General features: G+C 37.1%; 1 protein-coding gene across 5 annotated transcripts in view; it reads right to left on the bottom strand.

Moving 5' to 3' along the window:
- Positions 1-3784: 3784 nt before the first annotated feature.
- Positions 3785-25822, bottom strand: part of LOC127651699 (zinc finger protein 536-like) — a 217589-nt gene continuing 195551 nt past the window's right edge. For 4 of the 5 annotated variants that reach the window (XM_052137659.1, XM_052137679.1, XM_052137664.1 and 1 more), the window contains one exon: positions 3785-4213. In XM_052137659.1, the coding sequence (XP_051993619.1) occupies positions 3984-4213 (230 nt within the window). In that variant the 3' untranslated portion in view covers positions 3785-3983. Of the gene's footprint in view, positions 4214-19182; positions 21758-25822 lie in introns of those variants that run through there. The other variant, XM_052137688.1, reaches the window with a different exon arrangement.

Raw genomic sequence — 25822 nt, 5'->3', positions numbered from 1 at the left:
TCTGTGTTTCAAAAGTACTTGCATCATAATATTCACCTTTCCCCCTCCTTGTTTTCAGAACGGCCTGTAAATTAAGATAATAAGACTGGTTTTATTAGTTGTGATACAGACCTCTCAACTTTGTGTGAAGAGATGGAAAATATGAAGGGTTATCGAGTTAACAATCTCTCAATAATTAACAGGAGGGTAAACAAAACATACATTTGGATATTGCGTTTATTTGGACTACCACTCAAATATGTGCGAACCACACATTTTTAATTAAAAGATAAATCTATGTGACATGGTTAATTATTCAGTGTTGTGTAATAAAAATAAAGCCCATTAAATGTGCCACACACTGTATTTCTCCATTAACAGTAAAAAGAGCACGCATCGGGGACGTTTAAGATTCAAGGCTGTGTGTTGTGTTTTATTTTGTTTTTCCTCTCATTTTCAGCTTTTTGTTATTTCTATAATTTTCTTCCTTTCTGGAAGCACCATGTGTAGGAGAAATACAGGATAAATATATTCATACCGTATATCAGAGAGAGAGAAAGCGAGGTAAGAGGAAGATCATTATAGATTTGCTGTACGTCATTGTTGAATTTTAACGATCATATGTTTGCATGCGGCCTGTGTTGATGACTTTGCATGTTACAGGTGATGCTCATTACGGTTTATGAAAGCCATTTGATTTCATTTAGTTCTGTTCACAGCTATCTTTGGTACCACACATCAACATACCATTTTTCAGTTTCATTATCAGTAAACCTTGTGGGCAACTATAGCGGCCATGAAGCAAATTAAGGAACTTTAAATGTATTTAGACAAAGATCTGTGGTATTCTGAATATGTATTGTGTGTTTTATCCATTTTATTTTATACTGCTGTGTATGCAATAAATAAATACAACTAAAAACATAGACATTGTTTTTTAGAGGTAGAGGTTTTATTGCGTAAACACTGGATAAAACAGTACTGCTTCAAAGACATTATAATTTCTAAACAACAGAAATAAAACATTTTGATATTTCATCAGAATACTTATTTTATTTTGTCCAACAGATGTATGGTAATAAATAATGACCAGTAATATTCCTTAAATACAATAACAAGTCATCTACTTGTTAAAAGCATATAAGTTGCAATATAATCCTCTAACCTCATCTGCACCTTTTCGGACATAGACATATTCTTCATTTAAGAAAGTTGGACAGTATAATGTTCATGATCACATAATAAAGAGAAAGAAAAGATACATGGTTTTCTTTTTCTTTCCTTTTCCAAAAAGCACAATATTGTAGAGCTCTAAAATATGCAAGACTTTATTGGTGAACATGACCTTGTTACAGAATCTCATAGAGGAGTAAAAGTTGGAAGTTAGAGGAGTAAAAGTTTTTTTTTTTTTTTTATTATTATTATTGTGGTAAAGGTAACGATGAACATATTAGCACCTGAACCTATGTAATAGACAACCACTATCCAAAGAATGGCAAGAAGAAAAAAAAATAACAATCTTCCAGTGTCATTAACAAAATTATTGCCAGTCACAGAGCTCCAAATAATCCAATGAGACAAATAATGGAAAAAGCAGAGGAAAATGAATGGAATGTATTTTTTTTTTTTTAAATATTATTATTTATTTAATTTGTCACTCTTATAAACTTAGATGGGAGTGCATTTACGTACATACACACAAGAATAGCAAGCGACTGACAGTCACCAGAAAACAGTAGTGCGTTAAAACTTCTAAAGCTCAATGCATTCACAAACATCAACTCCCCAGTAGAGCTTATACAAACAGTTGCATTAAATTTATCGACTTGATTTAAGGCAGTGAGAACTATTCTAAAAAAAAAAAAGAAAGAAGAGAGAAAAATCCCATTCAAATAAAAAAACAGACCAACAATAAAAGGCCTAAGTATCTTCTTGGGATATGGAGACTTAAAGAACCATTGCATGGAGCCTCTACAGTTAGTCTGAACTTGTAACATCTCCACAAACCACTTCAAGATCACTTCTATCATTTACAAGTTTTAATTTTTTTACTTTCTTAAGTTAATATTTTCTTGACATTTTCTGGTCTTAGGGCTCTGATAAGGGTTTATGTATTTTTGTTCAGTGCTTAGTGAGGAGTGTGGTGGGTATTTGTGAGTTCCCTTAACTCCTCTTGGCGTGAATGGAGCAGCCATAAGGCCCTGGGGTTTAAGTGCTGAGCTTCCCTGTGCTGAGCGGGAATATATTGACTTTCTTAAAGTCCAGATCATTTCTGTTAATCACAAAACATTCATATGTTTTGTGATCCCCCCACCCCACCCCCACCACCCCTCATTAATCTATAAACTCCTACATGAGCAGGCAAAAAAGCACCATACTTATTTACCTTATAACCCCTGCTGGCCTTCAATAAAAGGAAGTACAATGAAAGTTGATACACTTTATTTTGCTCTTTAAGAGGCTTGATTTCATATGATTCAAACTGCCTGTGTTGTTAATCTCTTAGAAGAGGAACATTCAGGACAACAAATGCACAGGAAATGGGGCCATGATGATTGCAAAAAAAAATTTTTTTTTACAAAATACAGTATTTTATATATTGTTTTTGTTTTGTTTTTTAGAGAAAAAAAAAACAGTACAATAATAATAATTATAATAATAATCCTGTACTTTAGACAGACAGGTAGCAGTGAAAGTGATTATCTATATCTACAGTTTTCCTTCATAATGCATTTTTACCTAGGAGCTCTGTAAGGAAGATAGACCTGCTGCAAGTAAATAAACCCACAAAAGCGCTAGAGTACCCTCATATTATATCCAAATCACACTTTACATATAACACATTCAGTCTCTTGCTAAGCAGTTACAGTAAATAGAGTCTGTACTGGCCACCTCCCTGCAGATCTGTACACTTTACCTTCTGTCCTCCGCTTAGAATCTAGAACAATGAAAAATATATTTTCTATTGTTATGAAGCATTGAATGGAAATAAAGCAGGTGCCTCCCTATCACTTTGTGTTGCCCCAAAGGTTATACTCTTACAAATTACATTCTAAAACTGCACCACTATGTGAAAAAATAAATAAAATAAATAAATTATCCACTGATTATTTTGCAATGTTATTGGCCATCATAGATTTTTCTAACCTTTTCCATGGGTGAAACAGAGGTTGGGAGGAATGCTGATAGGAAGTGCTACTAGTCATCAGACAGGTCTTTGGCTGACCCATCTGCGGCTTGGCAGTACAGGCGACTAAGGTTTCTCTTGACATGTTGTGAAAGAGCGAGGAGTGGCGATATGGGGAAGGGGGGTGGGGCAAATGAAAGCAGCATGGGAGGAGGTTGAATTGATTTCCTCTGTGATGACAGCTCCAGTCAGGCTGGCACCAAGTCCCCCCACCCCCATTTCAACATCCACTTCCCTCTGTCCGCTCGCTCCATCCCTGTGTGTCAGTGGTGCTGGGCAAATGGCCACTGGTGGTGTCATGTTCTTGAATGGTGTGTTCAACAGCTCCCCTCCATTTTTCTTTCCCTTCCAACACTCACAAAATCATTGCCGCGGATCGTTTTTCTGATAAAAGCATTATTTTTGGGACAAAAGTCACTCTGAGGAATTTAATGACAGTCTTCTTTTTTAATATTGTCATTTTTTCTCTCTCTTCAATAATGTCACATCAATGCTCAATTCAGGCAATTCCAATAAGAGCTGTGTATTTAGTTTCAGACTCATCAGAAACAGGATTTTGGTTTCTCTGCTTCATCATCTCTGCTCTGTGTTTCACAGAGAACACCTAGTGAGGCCGTAGTGAATGGATTTGGGAGTTCAATGCACACAATATGGAATGTCTGTATGAGACAGTTCCTCAAAAGGGTGTTTCTTTAAGCATAATGCGATGGGAATGCTTTTATGATGTGGTGTCCTAACATTTGATAATCACTACAGTACATCATCACTTCACACCCTGAAGGTCTTTAGAAATCCCTGGATCAGGCTTTATGTTGTTTCACTCGAGAGAGCGAGGAGTATCTCCAGAAATACCTTCCCCTGTGGTCCCATCGTCCGTGTTCCCAGAGATATCAGAGTCTATGCGGGAGCGCTTGAAGCGACGGTCAGGGTATTGGCTGTTGTCAAATGGCATGCGGTGCACACACAGCACGTGGGTCTTCAGATTGCCTTTCTGAGAGGCGCTGTAGGGGCAGTACCGGCACTGGAACGGCCTCTGACATCCATGACCTGTGTGTGGGAGAGAAACCAACATCATTATAGACACACCAGCACCCTGTACTTCATCTAAGTCACATGAGAATAGCCATTCATTTGAAAGGATTCAAATGAATGATTTTGATCAAAATGAATGGCTTATTTTAAATTCTTAATTCTTTAAATTTAAATTCTGTCATCAAAATTTACTCAACCACCCTTGTTCTAGACCTATGTGACTTTCTTTCCTTGCTGAACACAAAATGAGATGTTAGGTACAATGACAGCTTCAGTCACTATTAATGTTAATTTCATGATTGCAAGTGTGATATTGCTTATATACAATAGTTCAATGAACAAGTAAATTTGAAAGAATTTGAAAAAACCGAGTAGGGTCTTAAAAACGCATTTGTGCATGGAATGAGTCCAAGCATTCGTCAGTAATTCAAAAATGTCACTTCAGAAATAGAATCACGGCTTGTGCTGCTTTGAACAAGTTATTGGATAAACAAAGATGGATGTGAGTGTGTGTGAGTGAGTGAGTGAGAGAGAGAGAGAGAGAGAGAGAGAGAAAAAGAGAGAGAGTGAGAGAGAGAGAGAGAGAGAGAGAGAGAGAGAGAGAGAGAGAGAGAGAGATAGAGCATGTGTGATCACCTGTTGCCACACTCAAGCAGAGATAATGTCAGCTTTCTGGAGATCAGCTTTCTCAGTGGACAAATAGCTATCCAAGTGGGGGTATTTCACCTTATTTCGCGGTAGGCGATGCAAAGAATCTTTCACTATAGAAACCGCAATGTTCTCTGCCATTTTGAACAGTACTTTTTCTCCAATGTGGAAACCCAGTAAGCGGTAACCACCTTGAGGTGTAAATAATTAGTCTGTTGTGTCTTTCAGCTATGATGAGCTGTAATGCTGTTGTTCGTTAAAGCCATTTAAAGCTATGTTCTAGCTGTAGTCCTGTAGTAGTAATACGAGCAATCAAGAGCTGTTGCATGTAAACAATGACTGACGGATTCACTTCACTTAACCAACTGCTCATATTACGCACATAAATTATCTTTTACCACAACCTATTTCACAATCTTTTATATATATATATATATATATATATATATATATATATATATATATACACACCCTGAAGGTCTTTAGAAATCCCTGGATCATATATAAATATTTTGGAACAACATGGGGATGTGTGAGTCATGACATAATAAAAAAAATTGTGAGAACTATCCCTTTAATCCTGTCTGATCTCATGAAAATTGACTGTGACAGAATTGTTTGCAAAATTAGCTTTTATGATCAAAATAAGTTCTAAATGTGTAATGTACACAATGTGGTGTTAAAAGCAAGTTAAATATTCTCCCAAACAGATATGGTTTTCACTGTTAATAATCTTATCAAGTTTTTAATCCACAAAACCTACCTACCTCTCTTACCTAAACCTTAAATCTAACCCTAACTGATAATATCATAAAAAGCAAATTTCTGAAGCAACCATGTCAATTTGTGGTTTTATGACACATTCAGATCATGTGCCGACTCATGTGCTGAACTGAATGCGTACCTGTCCTTTGCATTATAAGTGTATAACACTCTATCATTTGAGCTACTGCAAAACTTAATTGCATTTGAATAAGCTTGTAAATGTAGTTGGTTATGTATGCCAAAATGAACATGTATCACTACAGTAAGTGTTTTGATGTTATAAGATATATTGTGTGAGGAGCAGAGTGAAAAGTATGTGTAAATGAATTAATAATCTAATGCGAAAGCGAACTAAAGTTATTGTTGTCGTAGTGCCTGTATTGCTGTAGGTGTATGTATAATAACATGATTCTATCAGATCAGGTTGCTTTAATGTGGGAGCCCCTTTACATGAGAATGTATCAAGTAAAATAAATAAATAAATAAAAATGTGCACCATTTGTAAGGTTCTCAATTGCATTCACAACTAGTTTTGAAAGAGATTTAATCTTTTGACTCATCAGTATGTATAATGAGTATTTCCTCGATCCAACTTAAACTGTGGATATTATTTGCTGTTCAAATGAAAATGTTTTCATTGTGTGGTATTCTACAGAACTTAGCAAGTACTCTTTTCAGTTTGGAGCAAGTACAACTGTTTAAGAGATTGGATCTGATCATCTGTGCACTGTACACAATGGATCTTAATAGCCCACACAAGTCTGTTTGAGAAATGCAGATTACGTGCCTATCATATCTGGCTCTCTTATCGGGCCCATCCACTTAGAGCAAAGCCAGGCACTTTCAGCTACGTGCTACTTTAGAACATTAATAACAGTACATTTGCTCTCCATTTTTCTCAATTCAATTTGAAAAGCACTAAATCAAATTAACATGAGGGTTTTAAATAGCAGCTGCGTTGGTGGAGAGAATGTAAAGCAACTGCATTAAAGGTGTACTGTACACATCCTCGGAGTGAGTGTGTGCACCGCTGTCTCTGTGTGTGTATGTGTGTGGCAGAAAAAAGAAGGATTTATAAGCACTTTGTGTTTGGCTTTGGAATCTCAGCGGCTTGTGAATACTACAATGTCTGCTGAGGCCTTGGTACAAAGGGGATTGCTACAAATTTTAGAGCTTGCAATGTTCCAGTTGTCTGATAAGCAAGCTGGCGATGCACAATCCCGGCCATTTCATTTATATGCACTTTAATTTCACACTCCCTTACATTGCACTAAGTCTGAGAGGCAGAATATTCTCATGCCATTTTGTACTTAGAGCGAACTAGAGTGTCACCAACTGTAAGTCAGCTTTCTTTTCTTTTCCCCTATCTCATTGCTTTTCCTGAAGCAGCGTCTGTTCAGGCAAATGCAGAGGGAGCTTGAAATTGTCATAGAGGGGTCCAACTGTGTGAATCCCAAGAAAGAAAGAAAAGGAAGGAATATGCATTGGAGAATGTCGTGCTTACAGTGGCTCTGACAGGGCCGCAGGTAAATGATTAACAGGGCTCATAGAGAAACACAAAAGGAGAAAGCCTATTGATATGTAACCTCCGTCTCAGCTCTCCGCATTCATTGGGAAAGCTTCCTCCAGCTTCCTTTTCAAAGTGAGATAATACTGCCCCTTCAGGGTGCCTATTTGGTGGTCAAAATAATTGGCTACAATGTATCATATTTCGAGGGGTGTTCTGTGCCAGGACACATTATTCTTATATCAAATAAATATACACATTACACGCCCTCTCAAAGCGTTTCCAATGATAGCTCTGTCTCGATTACATAAACAGAAACTAATTGGGGCACTTTTGGATAGCAATTGCAAGTTGCCAAATGACAAAGGGAACTGGAGATTGTATGCACAAAGATTTCAACCTGTCATACTGTGTGTTCCATGCTACAAGTATTCAGTATGTTTGTTTTCAGGTGGTGGTAAAGGGTTTGACTCAGAGAGAAGCATGCTAACATCTTCCTCAAATTAATATGTTTTCTCTTTTCTGCTGGCATCTCTCTCTCTCTCAATCAAACTCAATACACAAATATGACAATTTTGTGTTATGCTGTTGCTTTGTTATAGCCCCTTTCATGTGAGGAAGCCATTAATCCTTACATGAAACCTGGGCATGTGTGTGTATATATGTACATGTTATGATATGCCTGTGAGGGGCACATGACTAGAAATGTTTTCTTAAATACAGTAAATCATAAAAAATTATTTGTAATGATGTTCTATCACTTGGAAACTAGGTTAAACAAACTGGTTAAAGAATTTCTGAAAAGCATGGTTTAAGTTATGTCATCATTTATTCACACTCATATTGTTCCAAACCTCTACAACTTTCTGTCTTCCGTGGAACATTTTTCCATACAATGAAAGGCTGTCATTCTTATAAGATGTCTATAGCATGTAATTTAGTAAGGTAAACATGTGAGCGAGAAACACTACGTATGTCCACATTATTTATTTTTCTTTGATATTCCCTGATTCTTTCTCTCATTTCTCTTTTTAAAGCCCCCCAGCAAATGAGAATCTACTTGCTATTGACTGCTGAGGTGCCAAGTGACATGAACTAGATTTTTATTTCTCCATTCTCACTCTCACTTTTCTTCAACAGTATGTCAATCCAAGTTTTTTTTTTGTTGCTCTGATTCCCAAAACTGTCCATCTTGTGTGAGTGGAAACTCTAGTGTACTTGTTAGCAATGGCAAATAAATCATTTTAATCTTTTGGGGCCAACAAACATTCAAATATAAATTAGCCTCAGAAAATTATTTATCTTTATTTTTTTAAAAGACACACAGAAATGACATGTGTGCATGTGTATGTATGTGTTTCATCACATTTTTATAACCACTTCCCTTCGTTTTCAAAAATATTCTCAAGATGGACAAAGAGAGAGAGAGAGAGAGAGAGAGAGAGAGAAAAAGAGTTCTATTATTTTCAGCAGTGTGCCATTATCACGTCTCCCTAATTAACCCCTGAAGGCCTCATATGTGGAGATAAGAGGGCAAAGGAGAGGAGGAGGTGGGAGAACAAACGACAACACCCACTTCCTGCAAATTCCCTGATATCACTCCGTCACTGTCCCTCACACTCCCAATGTCCATCATGCCAAACATGAAAACAAAAAATAAAACATTTTCACATTTACCAAATCGCTTAAATAATTTTTTGCCTTGACATACCACTGTCTTAATATCATTGTATCTAGTCTGTATCAATTTCTCTTCATCTTCTCCCAGACCAAGTCTAATGCTCCCTCTTGTGGTGTCTCCTTCTCTTGCTCCCTTGCTCTCCTTTTACATCCTTTTCATTCTCTTTTGTGAATTTCATCACACACACACACACACACACACACACACACACACACACACACACACACACACACACACACACACACACACACATGTTGTGTTTCCATGTTTTATGGGGACTTTCCATAGACATAATGGTTTTTATATTGTGCAAACTTTATATTCTATCCCCTAAACCTAACCCTACCCCTAAACCTAACCCTCACAGAAAACTTTCTGCATTTTTACATTTTCAAAAAACATAATTTAGTATGATTTATAAGCTGTTTTCCTCATGGGGACCGACAAAATGTCCCCACAAGGTCAAAAATTTCGGGTTTTACTATCCTTATGGGGACATTTGGTCCCCACAAAGTGATAAATACACGCACACACACACACACACACACACACACACACACACACACACACACACACACACACACACACACACACACACACATTCTAACAAAGACACAAAGAAAACAACAAGATGCATTTGAACAATATGGCTGCATGTTGAAGTATGTAAGCAAGCAGACACATGCTCCCACACATGTAGACATGGAGATGCTTTGGCATGTAATCAAAATTAGTCTTATATAAATTCCATCTGATGCCAGAGCTACCATCTGTGAGAGAGTGCTGCCTCTCACCTCTGTCTGTGAGAAGTCACACTCTCCAACGCTCAGCAACAAAGACTGTTTGTGTACGTGAGTGTGTGCGTGTGTGTGTGTGTGTGTGACAGAGAGGCAGAGAGAGAGGGAGAAGGGTGTTCAGGAGGAAAAATGATTAATTTGCAGAATGCTTGTGATTTGCTCATATATTATTATAACAGCTCATCAGCACATGACGAATCCCCTGCCCCACACAGCAGAAAGAACCTGCAGGGCTTCAGCACTTTTGCTGTGTGTGTGCGTGCATGCGTGTGTGTGTGTTTGTGCATGCGTGTGTGTGTGTGCTTGTGTGCGTGCGTGCTTGTGTGTGTGTGTGTGTGTGTGTGTTTACACACTCCAGCATGTGTCCCTGTGTATTTGTGGCACATCTTTGAAAAATAATAGCTCATGAGCATGTCATAAATGTCTGTTTCTGTATGTGTGTGGCTTCTGTGGGGGTATACTGTGTGTATTGGTTTCATTGGGGTGTTTGTGTGCATCTATGTATGCATGTGTGTGAGCTGGCACCTGACAGACTGCAGAGCCTCTAATGACTTTCAGATGCTAACTGTGAGTAACTCTAGCCTGAGAACGAGAGAGATAGGAATACTGAAGGAGAGAGAGACATCCGCTCTATGGATGATTAAGGGTTTAAACGCTCATATCCTTTCAACTTAAACTGCAGGTATGGATGAGGTCACCTGATTCAGTACTGAACTATGCTAAACGCTTCTGCTCAGGGGTCACGTTTAATATGAGGTTTGTTTTGTACATATATTTTTGGTTGAATGCAAAACTGGCCCAGAGATCATTGTCTGACTCAAACTCTCACCCTGTATGCCATATTGATTTCTGTAATTCAACCTATAATGCGTTTCTCTTAGCCAAACAAAGTGTGCTTAAAAGATAAAAATACACTTGTAAAGGGATTAACAGAAAGGAGGAGGTGAGAACCGGCTTGACATTATAAATAATATTTTAATGTAAAACTCAACCAAAAAGACAAACACACAAAGTTGTCGGACAGCTGCCCGTAAACCTCTCTCTCTCTCTCTCTCTCTATCGTGCACTGCAGCTTCCAGTCGGCCTTTATCCCTCTCTGAGGCTTGATTAGCCTGATTAGGGGCCAGGTGTGCAGAATCACGGCCCCGCCCTCCGCCCTGTCACAAGACTCTAAGCCATTGTGATATTTCAAAGCATCTTTAATGAATCTGTACCTGCAGGGATGGTGTGTATGTTTTTTTGTCACAGGATTTTCTGGGTGTGTTCATCTAAGTGTACTTGCGTAGCACGTATAGTATACTGTATGTATTTGTTTGTAACTGAGAGGACACTTTCGTCCAGTGTGTGTATGTGTGTTTGAGTGTCATCTATATGGAAAAGAAGGAAGAGATAAAGAAAAACAGAGGGAGTGTGTGTCTGGGGAGAATGCAAGCCACAGAAGCTGTGAGCAGTAAAAAGTGATGTACCATCTGTCGGCCAGTAATAACCTGCGTGTTGTAAAGGCTGGGAGATTACTCAGCAAAGAGAGCTTCACCCAAATCCCTCCGCAACATTAGTGCGCCACGCACTATCTCTCCCCACATGCTCCCAAAACCTTGCTGAGGAAGTTTCAAAAGCCACATCACACTTTCAGAAAAAAAAAGACACAAAACAAAACAGAGGAAGAAGGAATTGGTGTGTGTGTGTGTGTGTGTGGAGGTATTAAAAGGCAAACTCTAAGAGCTCCACAGGGGAATCAGCTCCCATGTTAAACACTGAACAAGATTACTAAATGCTGCTCCAAAAGTACCTCTTAATACATTCACAAAAATAGTCGCTTTCCATCTGCTATACATTTCCCAACCTGTCTGCCACTATAACTCCATTCAATCTTCTTAAGTTTGCTTCTGTTCTCTATTTTATGAACAAAAGGAATTATTTGAAGTATTCCGGGTCATTTCATTTTTGTTTTTCCTCGTGGACGTGAGTAACTGTGAAGAGAAAGTTTTAGGGGAAGATTTTTTCGATAATATACCACTTCCTTCACTGAGAGTGTACTAGAGGTGCTGGCGAGGGCTTACAAGGAGCTCTGTGATTGGCCAAGAGTTAGAAAAGCTCATGGGTATAAGGCAGTATATACATCATGTGATGAGAGTGATGTGTCAGGCAGTCTCAGCAGGACTGTGTGTCTGTGTGTGGGTATCTGTGTGGCCAGGGGAGGAAGAGTTCATGAGTACTCATCTGCTGTACTGCACACTTCTCGCTCTCCCTATAGAGCATATTGCTGCATATTCCAGTGCTGAGCTGTCACTGCAGACACATAAAAAATGTCTACCATTGTGTGTGCATATGTGTGAAAGAGAAAGAAAAGAGACCAGCTCCAAACTGATTGCTCTCAAACTCTGAAAGTGGTCATAACAAATAAAAAAAAGTGCCACTGTCATTTCAAATTATATATAGTGGTTATGAGTGATTTCAAATGGCAATTCCATGATCCTTAGATGCCATATGATTACCATATCTTATTTGTTTGATATTTTGAATTTTTAATCACAATGTTCCTTATAATGTCTACCATTTTGAATTAAAATATTAAAATAAAATATTCAAATTATTAAAAAAAAAAAAAAAAAAAAAACACATTCAAATTTTTTTATTTCTTCATTATAGTTTACACTTTACACACCTACCAGTAACCATTCAAGAGTAAGGATTATCAGTTTATTGTTTGAATTAAAGTGTTTAAAGTTAAATTGGGTTTGGGGGAGGTTATGGTGGATGGAAGGTCAATTATTTTTTATCAATTTGATTACCATAATAAATCCATGCACACAATTTAAAACATCTGTATATTCTAATAATGTTATAACTCTTCCCAGTTCTGAGGAAGGTTGTAAGAACATCACTCTTTGTACTTGACATAATTTACAAAGGTTAGGGATAAGTTGGAGACTACTTCTGTAGCAGACAAGTATGGGAATTTTATATCAAATATTGAGACACACACACATACACAAAAACAGACCAAAAATGTGTTACAACACTCCCGGACTCTTCAATCACATATTTTACATGATATTGTAAATCAGTTCTAGTAGACCAGGAGCTCCTCAAGACCTCCAAGGCAATTAAAAGTTAATCAAAACATGTATTTCCCCGTGAGCACCAGGGCAAAGGAGTTAGATAAACTGATATGGACAATTGAGAAGAATTAAGGTGTTTGTGGGTGAACTAAGCTCCAGTACTGGGTCAGCAGGTGCTGCTCTGCTGGCTATAACATGATCCATGGCTTTCTAATGGCTGGCTGAGATGAGTGGGGCAGAGCGCAGTCCTGGACCTCCAGCAGGGCTAAGTGCTTATCTTCCCAGGTATCAATAACATTCCCTACAGTTTCCAGTCAACATTGATCCTGCTCTGATAGGAAACCATGCCTTTATATACCAATACTGATCTATTCCCATGAAAGTGCAGAATTATCGATGAGGGCTGACTTAATGCAGGTATATAATTGTGTACTTCTCTCATCATTTACTCACCCTCATGCCATCCCAGATGTGTATGACTTTCTTTATTCAGCAGAACAAAAAAAAAAATGTCTGTATGTCCATACAATGCAAGTGTAAAATAATCACATAAATGAACATGAAAGTAATCCATATGACTCTATGAGCTATATACTGTAATAGGTGTGGGTGAGAAACACACAAAAAGTTATTTTTTACTATAATGTGAAAGTGAAACTAAATAGGCACCTCAATTGACTTTCAAATGTAAAAGTGAAAGTGGAGATTTAGGGTAAAAAAAGAATTTACATTTTGATCTGTTTCTCAACCACACCTATTATATTGCTTCTGAAGATATGGATTTAACCACTGAAGTTTGATGAATTACTCCTGTTTCCTTTATGTGATTTGTGGAGCTACAAAGGTCTGATCACCATTCACTTGCATTGTATGGACCTACAGAGCTGAGATATTCTCCTAAATATCTTCATTCGTGTTCTGCAGAATAAAGTAAGTCATTCACATCTGGGATGGCATGAGGGTGATAAAATTATGAGAGAATTTATGAACTATTCCTCTAAATATTGACCTGTTTCTCATCCACACTTATCATAATTGTGGACTAAACCACTGGAGACTTTATCACTTTTATGTTGCCTTTCTGTGCTTTTTTTTCAGCTTCAAATATTTGGTCACCATTCATTAAATGGACCAACAAATCTTTATTTGTGTTCAGCAAAAGAAAGAAAGTTATAGACATTTTGGGTGAACTATATAGGGTTGCAATCGGTCATTAAGTTCCCTTTTTAAAAGGTTTTATGCATAAAAAAATAAATAGTATTGTTCAAAAATATGTTTTAAATCATGTACACTCACATGAGATGAAGACTCTAGTCATATCAGTAGCCTTATAAAAGCTATTTTATTCTACAAGGAGCAGGTTGCTTCATAGGGGCCAATTTTTTTTTTTTCTTTTTTTGATAACCCTTCTATTATTGGACATTTTGTAAAAGACAAAATAAATGAATCAAGGCTGACTGTGAATAGTGTATTTCTGCGATAGTATCAGTAACTGATATGTTGGTGTTGCTGCATTCACGCTGCTAGGTGTCAGTATGAGTCCAAGACAACTGCAATATGGGTCAACACAATATAAGCAAAAATGACTGAGCACATCTTTAAGGTTTAAAACGAGCCTTATCTGATACCGTGAGGGAAATGTACCTTAGAATATCTGTTGTTGACCAACACAATTGGTTTTGTATTTGCTGGCAGTAATTTTGCTACACAATGTAATGGAATATTTGCTTGCTTCCTTTACAACTCTCCCTTCTCTTTCTCTTGTCTATCTGTTTCCATCTCCACCTCCATTTCCCTCTCTCATCATGTCCTTACTTTCTGTTTCTATTTCTCTCCAGGACCTATTTGTCTGCCGTAAGAGAAATCCCTCAGTTCGGAGGAGTCAGTGGAGAAGACTTTCGATGGGGGGAGGGCCAGAAAGGGACACATCCAAATAAGTTCCATTAATCACCCAACACAGTCTAATGTAACTAATATTTTACAATTAGAGGAGACAAGATGGAGCTCCAAGCCATCTATCTCTCTTATACCACATGATCATCGATTCATAAGACCCTGCCTGAGAGCTGAGCAAACACACACAGAAGCATGAACACACACGCACACTCTTGTTAAGATGCGTGTGTATGTGTGTGAGACTGTACGTGCACAATGATGATGAACATTATGACACGGTGTATCCAGACACTGGGTATTCACAGAAAGCTCTCCAAATAAATGACTGTTGTCTGTGCGAGTGTGAATGAGAGAGGAAGAGTGCATAAAAATTTGTAAAAATGTGAAAAGGCTGTCAAAGAATGTCTGATAAGATTGATTGCAGATTGACTGCAGATTGAAAATGGGAAGAGACACTCTGCAGACAATGCCTTTTTTTCAGATATCATTAAGTTGGCTCTAATGACAAGATATCGGATGAACAGACATGAAACACATTCATGCAACTCTATGGCTGAATAAAAATAAAACATCTAACATTTAAAATGTATGCACCACCACCCCCTGTCATTTCTGTCAAGATTTACTCATTTAATTTCCATATTTTAATTATAATCTTTTTTCTCTGTCATGTGTTAATGTTCGAAAATAAGTCCTCAATTTCTCTGCAACATACGGTAGGTATTATAAGCTGGTTAATATCGCCATCTGGTGGTAGCAACAAAGAATTACTGCTTTCCTGGAATTAGTCCTCAGCATGCATGCAAAATGAAATCCAGCTGATCAAATGAGAGCAAAGGAGAAGTTCAAGCGCAGGTCACCATCTGCTTGGCTACAAGTGCTGGCACACAGCAACCCAGCCGTGCAGCCTTCTCAAACACACCAGCTACATACACACACTTGTGCAATATGACGCCAGCACAGGAGGATGATATGGATCAACAGCAATGTGCAGAAAGGTAGCAAGGCAGTATGTAGGCTTGATATAAATATAGTTTACTTAATAATGTGTATCTTCATAATATATCAGTACTATGGTAATAACATGGTTCAGTGATGGTAACAGTTTCAACATCGGACAGGTAATACCATGGAACTGATTGATTACCATATTCATATACTGTATATGTATGTTACTATATAAACACTACCGGTCGAAAGTTCTGAAACACTAACTCATTCTTTATTATATATATATATATATATATATATATATATATATATATATATATATATATATATATTGTTTTATATTTTAGCATCACCCTTTGCCTGAATTTGTACTCTTGACATTTTCTCAACCAACTTCTTGAGGTTTCACCATGGGATGCTTTTTAAACAGAAATGGAGTTCCCATCTATATTGGGCAATTATTGGCTGCTTTGCTTTATTATTTGGTCCAAGTCATCAATTTCAAAAATGTAAGCATACATCTTCAGATCAAGAAGATTTTTAAGATCATGAGAAACATTTCAGTCAAGTGTTTCAAAACCTTTGACCCGTAGTGTGTGTGTATATATTTATTGTATCTATTTTATTTTATTATATATATATATATATATATATATAATAAAATAAAATAGATACAATAAAACAAATAACAATATGAAAGAATATTTTGCATAAAAAAAGAAGCTTACTTTTATGTCCATTAAGATTTGCATTGTGCCATTATTTTCAGAACACTTAAGCACACTTTACCCCCAATTTCTCATTACTGTAACACATCCGGACGTTTTACTTTACAATTCCCATTGTGCTCAATGATGATGCCCATTACCGCAACACAGTCAGTTTTGTTTACTTTTTTAGAATAAAAAACTAAATATGCTCTTTTACCAATAAAAGAAACAATGAAAGGCCATGCCAAGGAAATACTGTACTATGATGTAAAAATACTTTTCAGTTCTAATAATAAATCTTATAATAAAAAATTATTTATTTTTATTTCAGTGATGAGAATTGGGGGTACAATCTTTGTAACTGTCACAATGTAAAGAAAACACAATAATAATAATCTTAATGGCCCACTATAAATAGGCTTGCTTTTCTATAAGCAAAATATCCTTTAATTTTGTATTTGCTTCTTTTGATTTGGAAGTAAAATAGAACCAATTAATTTGCTTAACAGCTTTCACAAAAATCAACCTTCCCCTGCCAAAATGTCTTATAAATATCTAAATTGCATTCTTCTCACTCTCTTTTTCTCTTTCCCCATAACTCTTGCCTTCTCCTTCTGTCTCTCTCAGAAAAATGCTCCAAAAAATATTATAACATATTTCTGCTGACTTTCATCAGTGCTACACAAATGTCTACAGTGCTCCACAGTTCCAGACAAGGTAGACACGAGGAGGGGTGCAGGAAAATGAAACGGTTACTTTCTAAGGATGTGAGTTTTATTAGGTCCAGGCCCTTTTCCATCTGGTCTAGTGTAGCTGATCCGTTTAAAAATTAGTCAGGCGTTGACCTCAGACACCACCCCTCACTGGGGTCCTGACAGCAGGTTAACACAAATATGGATCCCATCAGACTAAAGGATATCAGGTTTCCCTCCGCTGAGACCCCGCTAACTCACAGGAAAAGGTACTAAAAAAAATATGTAATGGAAATTTTTCTCTCAGTCTGTAGTGGAAGCAGCATGCAAGTGTGCATGTATTTTGTGTTTGAGTGGATTGTTTTTGTGTGTTAAGAGAGCAGGATGTTATCTCTCTGAGGTATTGACACAATAGGCTCCTGTGCCAAAGGGTGTCAGTTATCGCTTGTCATTGGCCTGTGATGAGAGTGTGTGATGGGCAAATCCTTCTCTGAATAGAGAGCTGGAGAGATGGAACGTCCTTGAGAGGTGTGTCCTGTGCTTAGGTGTTTGTTGCTCAGATACAGTAAATGACATCATAGAAACAGCACTCATATCTACTTACTGTTTTGGGATCACATGTCTACATTGAAATGTCATAAAAAGGTAATAAACTAAGAGATGCCACATTTAATGATTCCAATACACTGAATGGTAGAATCACACAGGCTATTGATTACATTTCCATGACTGTAAGAATCTGAAAAGACAGAGAGAGAATAGAAAATGAGGGTGAGCATAAAATTGCTACACTGGTTTCTAACTCTCGTAGGCTTGGGGAATTATCATGGCTCTAGCCCAAAGGTAGAGAGCCACAGTTAGCAGGAACACAGCCGGTAATGCGAGCTGTCATAATCCGCACTGCTCCTGTGTAAGACACACACACACACACGTGCATATACACACACATTCACAGGCCTGTAGCCCTGCAGCTAACACCATGAACTACACTTAACACAGGAGTCAGGGTGTTGAGGGAAACAGAAACAGAAAGAAAGATTCATAATTTCTACTGTATTTCCAACAAGTTTGTTGCTGTCAACTGAGCAGGTTTACCTGCTACCCCGTGTGGAATTCTTCACGTGAATGTTGGGTTTCAAGTTATTTATTGAAATCTCTTGTGATTTATATTGACATAAGGCATATGCACTCCAAAAATCCTATTCTTAATCAGTACCTCAGTCTTGTTTTACAATAAAAATGTCTAAACGTCCTTAAAACAAGATCAATTTACCTGAGAAGGAACATTACATGATATATTAAAGGGATAGTTCACCAAAAATAAAAATTCTCTCATCATTTACTCACCCTCATGCCATCCCAGATGTGTTTGACTTTCTTCTGCAGAACCCAAATGATGATTTTTTTTGAAGAATATCTCAGCTCTGCAGGTCCTTACAATGCAAGTGAATGCGTGCCATATAAGGCCAAAATTAAAGTACACCACAGGACTCTGATATGGTTAAATCCATAACTTCTGAAGGGATATGATAGGTGAGGGTGAGAAACAGATAAATATGTAAGTCCCTTTTCCTTAATGTTCACTTTCTCCTTCTGTTTTTGAGGATTCACATTCATAATGTATTTCACCCCCTACTGGGCAGGGAGGAAAATTAATGATAAAAAATTACCCAAAACTATCATATTGTGTATGAACACATTAATTTAACTAATTTTGGACAAAATCTGCATTGTGAGGACCTACAGAACTGAAATATTCTTCTACAATTTGTGTTCTGCAGAAGAAAGTCATCTAGTGTGCCAAGAGGGTGAGTAAACCATTAGATAATTTTACATTTTTGGGTGAACTTTCCCTTAAAGACTTGAATGGGTCTTGAACATAAAGTAAAAGCATTATTCCCAACCCACTTGCAAAATGGCTTTACTTGTTTTAAGCCTTAAAAATGGCAACGCTAATTCTTGAATAATATACAAAATGTGCAAACATTTTCTGACAACAAGTAAAAGCTTATTCTATTTTGTTTCAAAGGTAATTTTTTAATTAATGTTAATTATTTTTTCCCCCTGCAAAACAAGACAAAGGTACCAAATAAAAAAAATAGGATTTTTATTTGTTTATTTATTGCAACTTTTTTTGCAACATGTTACATACAAAATCATACAAGGTCCTTTAAAATCAATTCCCTCAACATTAAAGGGATAGTTCTCCCCTCCAAAAAAAAATCTGTCAGCACTTGCTCACCCTCATGTAGATCTAAATCTGTGTAACACAAAAGGAGAGTTAGGCATAATGTTTGTCTCAGTCTCTATTCACCTTCATTTTATGGATAAAAAGCAATGAAGTGAATGGTGAGTCTAACATCTCCTTTTGTGTTCCATAGAAGCAAGAAAGTCATACAGGTTTGGAACAACACAAGGGTGATTAATTAATGACAGAACATTCCTTCTGGGATGAACTTTCCATTTATACATGTTTACACTCAGCTTGTTTTAAAACCATTTGAAATATTGGGCTTCTGCTCAAATAGCACAAAATGCTCAGTTGATCACTCCATCGTTTCATAGTTTGAATACATTTTATTTCTCATTATAAGTACAGTTCAGTAGTTACAAAACAAAGCATCTGCCATGAGGGTACAGCAACCAAATGTATGTCATACAGTCCACAAGACAGCTCAGAGGTGTGGAATGCTCATATATTAGTTCAGTAAGACTGAAAGAGAGATAGATGCTCAGTTATACTACACAAAAGAGGGGAGCCAGAGGTGTGCTTATCTATAACCAGTGTATATAGGGATTGGTCAATATATGTCCTATTACTGACCCTCCCCGTCACATTCCTTTACCATATGTAGCCTTTACTAGTTCTCTTGAAAACTAGTTCATTAAACATTTTTTAGAGATGTGTTTTGCAGTGAGGAAAACTAAAGAATATATTTTAATATTGAATAGAAAAACTTAGACTCCTTCACCACACTGTGGAATCCATACACTATGACTAAACAGGGAAGTTCATTGAGTTTGTAATTAAAGCAACAGAGATGACCATCGTAAAATGAGACTGTTGGAACTACACGGACCAAATCAACAGAGTTCACAAAAGAATAAAGAGAATACCAGTTCACAATGTCAAGGGACGCACAAACACGCACACGCACGCACACACACCTTCATTTTTGATTAGCGATCTCTGTAATGTATAGACTGGTTGTTCATTTACTATCACAGTGCAAAATACTTCAGGGGAGAAAACTCAGTTTGTATTTGCTTGCATGAGGCATGTGTATATATACTGTATGGATTTATATGCTTGCAGCAACAGAAGAAGATTGTCAATCTTTCTTTAAATCTTTTCTTTTTAATGCTATTCGTATTTAACAAAGGTGAAAGGCAAAAATTACAGTACTAGAGAAGAAAACTCCAATCTAATAGCTACACTTTAAAACAGCTAGCTTTGTAAATGCAACAACTCATGACTGTATCTATGGCTAGACAATATTTGATTCTTGTTTGCATGTTTCTTTTTTCATTAAATTTTTTTTTTTTTTTTGTCATTTTCTTTAATAAGTGAATACATCAAACCATTTCAGTAGTCAGTAACACTTTGCAACACTGATCGGTGGCAGTATATTACAAACACAATCTCATATCCAGAATACTTGAAGTGAGCAAGACTGAGATCAAAGTATGTGGGGTTAAGGGCCTCATTTCTGTTTGATTTTTGCAGGCTTTACGGATGCAGTCTCCTTGGCTCATGTTGTTTCATCCGACACGCTCGGTGTAAACTAGTTCTTCCTGTCACCTCGGCTGTTTTTTGTCTTTGCTACAGTGCCCTCTTTCTCTGGAGTTCAGCTCTGAACGTCTACACGCAAGTCACTTACAAACTCATCAGGAGAGCAAACATGGATGCATGTTGTGATATCATGGAGCCGGTCTTCAAAGAAAAAGGCATAGCGACAGTAAGCTTAGCTTCCCTTTTTAGATGCTGTTGATGCAGTAGGTCCTTACTGAGGGCCATGTTCTCATTTCCTGAAAGTACTGGATTGTCATTCTTCTGCTTTGACGTCCTGGCACTGACAGCTGCTGAAAGTGTGATGATTGCAAATTAGTTTTTAATAAGAGTGTGCTTGGTCTCCAAACGTGTGGTGGATTGGTTCAAATGCCCAGAGATGAAGCTGTGGCAGAACTGTTGGGGAGTATCTAGGAAATAACAATGGTGAAGTTTCAGTAGGCAGTGAGAAACACTGAGAGAGTTCCATGTTTTTGTTTTGTCCAAGAGACAGGGAAGTCTGTTGATTTTCTCAGTCTGAGACTGGCAACTGTGTCTGGCCGGCATCTTGGTTCAAGGAATACGTTGCTCTGAGGGACAATCACTAAAAAGTTTCCTCACTATATCGAAGTCAAAAAAAGCAATTAAAAACCACAGAAAGTATTTCTCAGCTACACAAGGGAGGATTCAAGACACATAAAACACAGGAAGCAAAAATCTTTTTTTTTTTCTCTCCATGTTTCCAGCTCGCTAAACATCAACAGATTTTCTTTACTTCATCCAGCGAGAATGTCTGTGTAGGAAACCATCTGAGCTGTCCATTTTATGCTCAACTAATTTATTAGTCTTTTTTCTCTCTCTTGAAGTCTTTTTTGTTAAATAATGCTTTTGATATCATAATGTCCTTCATTTTCCTCTTCCTCTTTTTCCATCACCTGCTCTTGGCCATTCAGTCCAGTAGGGGGGGTGGGGGTGATGTTAGTTTCTGATTAGTCCTGCATCTCTGTGTCAGTTAGGCTATGTTCAGGGGTAAGAGCAGGATCAAACCTTCGGGAAGCCTCTTCCTCCGCCCACAGATGAACTACAGTTAAGAGAACAAACGTAGATTAACACCACTGCCTGCGCCCTCCCTTGCTCTCTCTCTCTCTCTCTCTCTCTCTCTCTCTCTCTCTCTTTTCACACAAATTATCACATACAATTGTGATAAGAAACAAAAGCGAATTTTTTTACATTTATTTTAAAATCTCATATTTTGGAAACACTTTAAGGATGCATGAAGGTTAAAGAACTCTCATGATTAGGTAATGACAATGACCATTCATATTGATTCTCAGAATACTGATCACAAGACACTTCTCTAATAGGAATATTCTGGGTTCAATACAAGTTAAGCTCAATCGACAGCATTTGTGGCATAATGTTGATTACCACAAAAAATGCATATAAACACATCCTACCTTTTCTTAAAAAAAAACAAAAAAAAAACAAGCAAAAATCGAGGTCACAGTGAGGCTCTTACAATGGAAGTGAATGGGACCAATTTTTGGAATATTTAAGAGCAGAAATGTGAAGCTTATAATTATATAATCAATTAATTCTTCTGTTAAAACGTGTGTATTATCTGAGCAGTAAAATTGTTTAAATCACAATGTTTGTGGTTGTTTCTGAAATAGGATTTACAGCGTTACATCCCCATTGCAACAAAGTTGTAAAATTGGAAATAACTTTTCACAGAAATGTTTAGTAATTTATTCTATCACATTGAAATCATGTTAACGTGCATTCTGTTTACGTCTTGTGGCAATACTTTTAAAACAGTATAGTAAAGTTTATGGATTGGCCCCATTCACTTCCATTGTAAGTGCTTTTCTGTACCCAACCCAACCCCACCTAAACTTAGTTTAACTTATCCAGGGATGTTCATTTAAGTCTGATAAAGTGTTTCCAAAATGTACATTCTATGATGTCATTGGGTAAAAAAAAACTTCTGAACAATAATGCTTAAAGGCAAGCAAGTACAATTTTGTTTTAATGCACTACACAGTCATAATACATTAAAAAGTGTTTTTGCTCACTCAATTATGATTACAAAGCAACACTTATTATGAGGGATATTAAGAGGCAGTATGCATTTCAAAAGAAGTAGGGTGTCACTGTAATGCCTCCATCAAGGATGTGTGTGTATTTAAATGTTGACTATTAACTTTTCTCTTTTTCAATGAACAGCTAATCTCTAATGGCACTAAGGAAAGTGTTTCTCTTCATAATTTATATTTAAAAAAAAAGTTATGGGAGTAGTGTAATTTGAATAGTTTCAGACTTCTTCCAAGCAAGTTTTCTAATATAAAGGCAATAACTCTGTGAGCATTACACTTGTGCAATTACTGCTGATGTTTGAATCCGGTGAAAATGCTTGTCATGCTATTGCTGTTTGAACTAAATAATATAAGTGTTGTTTAATTCCCTCTACAACCTAAGATTATTTGGCAATAAAATCTACAGAGTGCATTTCCAAGTCGTGTTCTTTTAAAGTGCCTCCATGAAAATGACAAAATGAAATTAAAACATGCATTTATTTGAGTGTGCTCTCACAAGAAATGTTATGAAAATGAAACGAGTCAGTTGCCCGCTAATAACAGAATAAAACATTTAGATTTGCCAAAGAGCAATAATGTTTACGCCCACTCGATTTGCATTATGCGCAGAATCTCAAGTTGTGCACTTCTTTTAACATACTCGGATGTCATACGCTTCTGAAATTCCTGATACAGAAAAAATTAATTAACCACTTTTGCCTTCTCAGATTCTGATATTAAATCAGATGTGGTGAAGGGCACACTAACAACAACCAGAACTCTGCTGATTAATGATACTATTTCACACTTATATCCTCGCATGAATTCACAAACAAATTAAAATGCTCATGCAGTTCTTTTTTAAGAAGACAAATGCCACTGCTCATATCTTTCAGACATTTTTATAAAAAAATATTTGAATTAATATTTATATGAAAACATTATTTAAAAAATAACAAGAAACTTAAGCAGGCTATGAAAAGCGGGGCCATTGGTTTTTATACACCGTCCCGTCTTAAAGGCGCAGTACACACTTTGTCCAGGAGATGGCAGTACAAGCCGCAAAATCAGTCATCCGTCCAAACTCAAACCACAATCTCATTTTCCTTTAACCTTCTGATGTTTTATGTCAATCCACAGATGAAGTGCTTGTTATTTATCAAATATGAAGTGATTGGCTGTGTTTTTGAGAATATGCAATGGTCATGCAGACAGCAGCTGTCTGCTCGCATTTGTGTGTGTGTGTGTGTGTGTGTGTTTATGTGTGTCCATGAGGAAATTAGGATAGTAATAACCATAATGATAATACATTATGTTCTCAGGTTTTAAAAACGCTTGGTCTCCCATGGGCCAGTGCTCTTCATGACTTCTTTTTAAAGAATGATTTTGGTAAGGAGTTACAGATTCCGCCCTATATTTGATTTTCACTCTTCATTATCTATGCCACCTGTAATGTTATTATTTAAGGTCACCATTTCTTTTCCCCAAACAACTGCCACTGCGATCTGGAGACTAACGCACCAACTTTAGGATCCTCACAACTTCCCCACCTCTGTTTAATTTAGCATTCTCCCTTTGCATGTGTAGAGTGATTACTTAATTATTTTGCTACCCTAGAAATCATCATCACACTCCAAGCTGTCAAATTATATTATTATTATTCTATTTTCTCTCTCTTTTCACACCATAGTTTAAATTGTTTCTTTGTTTGTCCAAGCATTTGTTTTCCTTGCCATAATTTCCTAACCAAATAGAAGAGCTAAATTATTTTTGCATAAACAACATGATTACTTATCATGTCAAATCATTTATCAGCTGAGATGCTACTGGAGATGGAGATGTAAATTTATATTTATATTGCAATGGAAATGAGAGCGCTTTCAAAAGAGAAGTTTCCAAGACAAAAAAAAAAAGGAGAGAGAGAGAGAGAGAGAGAGAGAGAGAGAGAGAGAGAGAGAGAGAGAATGTGGTGCCCTCTACTGTTAAAGACTGATAATACACTCATAATGTGAGAAGAAAGAGGGCCCTGGAAAGTAATACAAGACATATGGCAAGAGGACACATAGCTCCAGGATCCATCTTATGTTAATACATGTGTCATGCTTAACAGAATGGCTAAATGAAAAGGCAGACAGAACAATAGCTCAGCACAAGTCTGGGAGCAAGCTCAGTTAACAAGGGCCAGTACACTTGGGGACAAGCAGGGCTGTCTGGATTCAACACTGCTTCATATTTTTCCAGAACCAAAGAGCACTCCTATCTAAATAACAGTGCTACATTACACCGTGGCCTCCCCCATGTATTCTATTTTTACTATGCAATCTACTTAGTGTATATTTGTGTTTCAAAGGCCTCTTCGTTTTAGGTTTCTCAAGAACAGGGACCGTTTAATTGGAGGAAAATTTGAGGATATGAATTTCTTAACTTTTCAATACATGTTTAAGCAACCAGATAAGGTAGAACATGCATTATGGAAATGAATAGGGAACATTTATATAGCACATGGTGTCTGACTGCTTTGACTGATATTTTTACCACATCATGTAGTAACAGAGTGGTTTGTCCATTTGTAATATCCTCTGTTTAAAGGAAGACTTCAGCTCAGATTTTCTCGTTAGTCCAAAAGTCTGTTTTTTCGATATTAATGAAGTATAGATGTAAGTGATGTGGTTCACCCTCTCCTGCTGAACACAAATACAAAACACACACTCTGCCATGGAGTGTGGCTTTGTTCTCTCCCAGGCATCCGGTGCGGCTGGAAAAGAGTTTATTTTGGCAAAGGTAGACCTCATTGTACAGCCCAGTCTTTATAAATATGTAAATACGAGTCAGTTCGTGAATACACACACACACACACACACACACACACACACACACACACACACACACACACACACACACACACACACATACAAACACATAAAGCAGACTGAACACAAGGAAGTGCACCCACATCATATTTTTAGAAGGTTTTAATGAATACAGGATGTTTATGAATACCATTTGTAGTGATTCGCAAAGACTAGAAGAATCCTCGCACACCACCCCTCCTCCTCTCTCTCAAAGCGTAA

Source organism: Xyrauchen texanus, chromosome 1 (assembly GCF_025860055.1).
Source record: "Xyrauchen texanus isolate HMW12.3.18 chromosome 1, RBS_HiC_50CHRs, whole genome shotgun sequence".
Classification (NCBI taxonomy): Eukaryota; Metazoa; Chordata; class Actinopteri; order Cypriniformes; family Catostomidae; genus Xyrauchen; species Xyrauchen texanus.
Note: the sequence above shows the minus strand (reverse complement) of the source record. Positions and strands in the feature narration are given on the sequence as shown.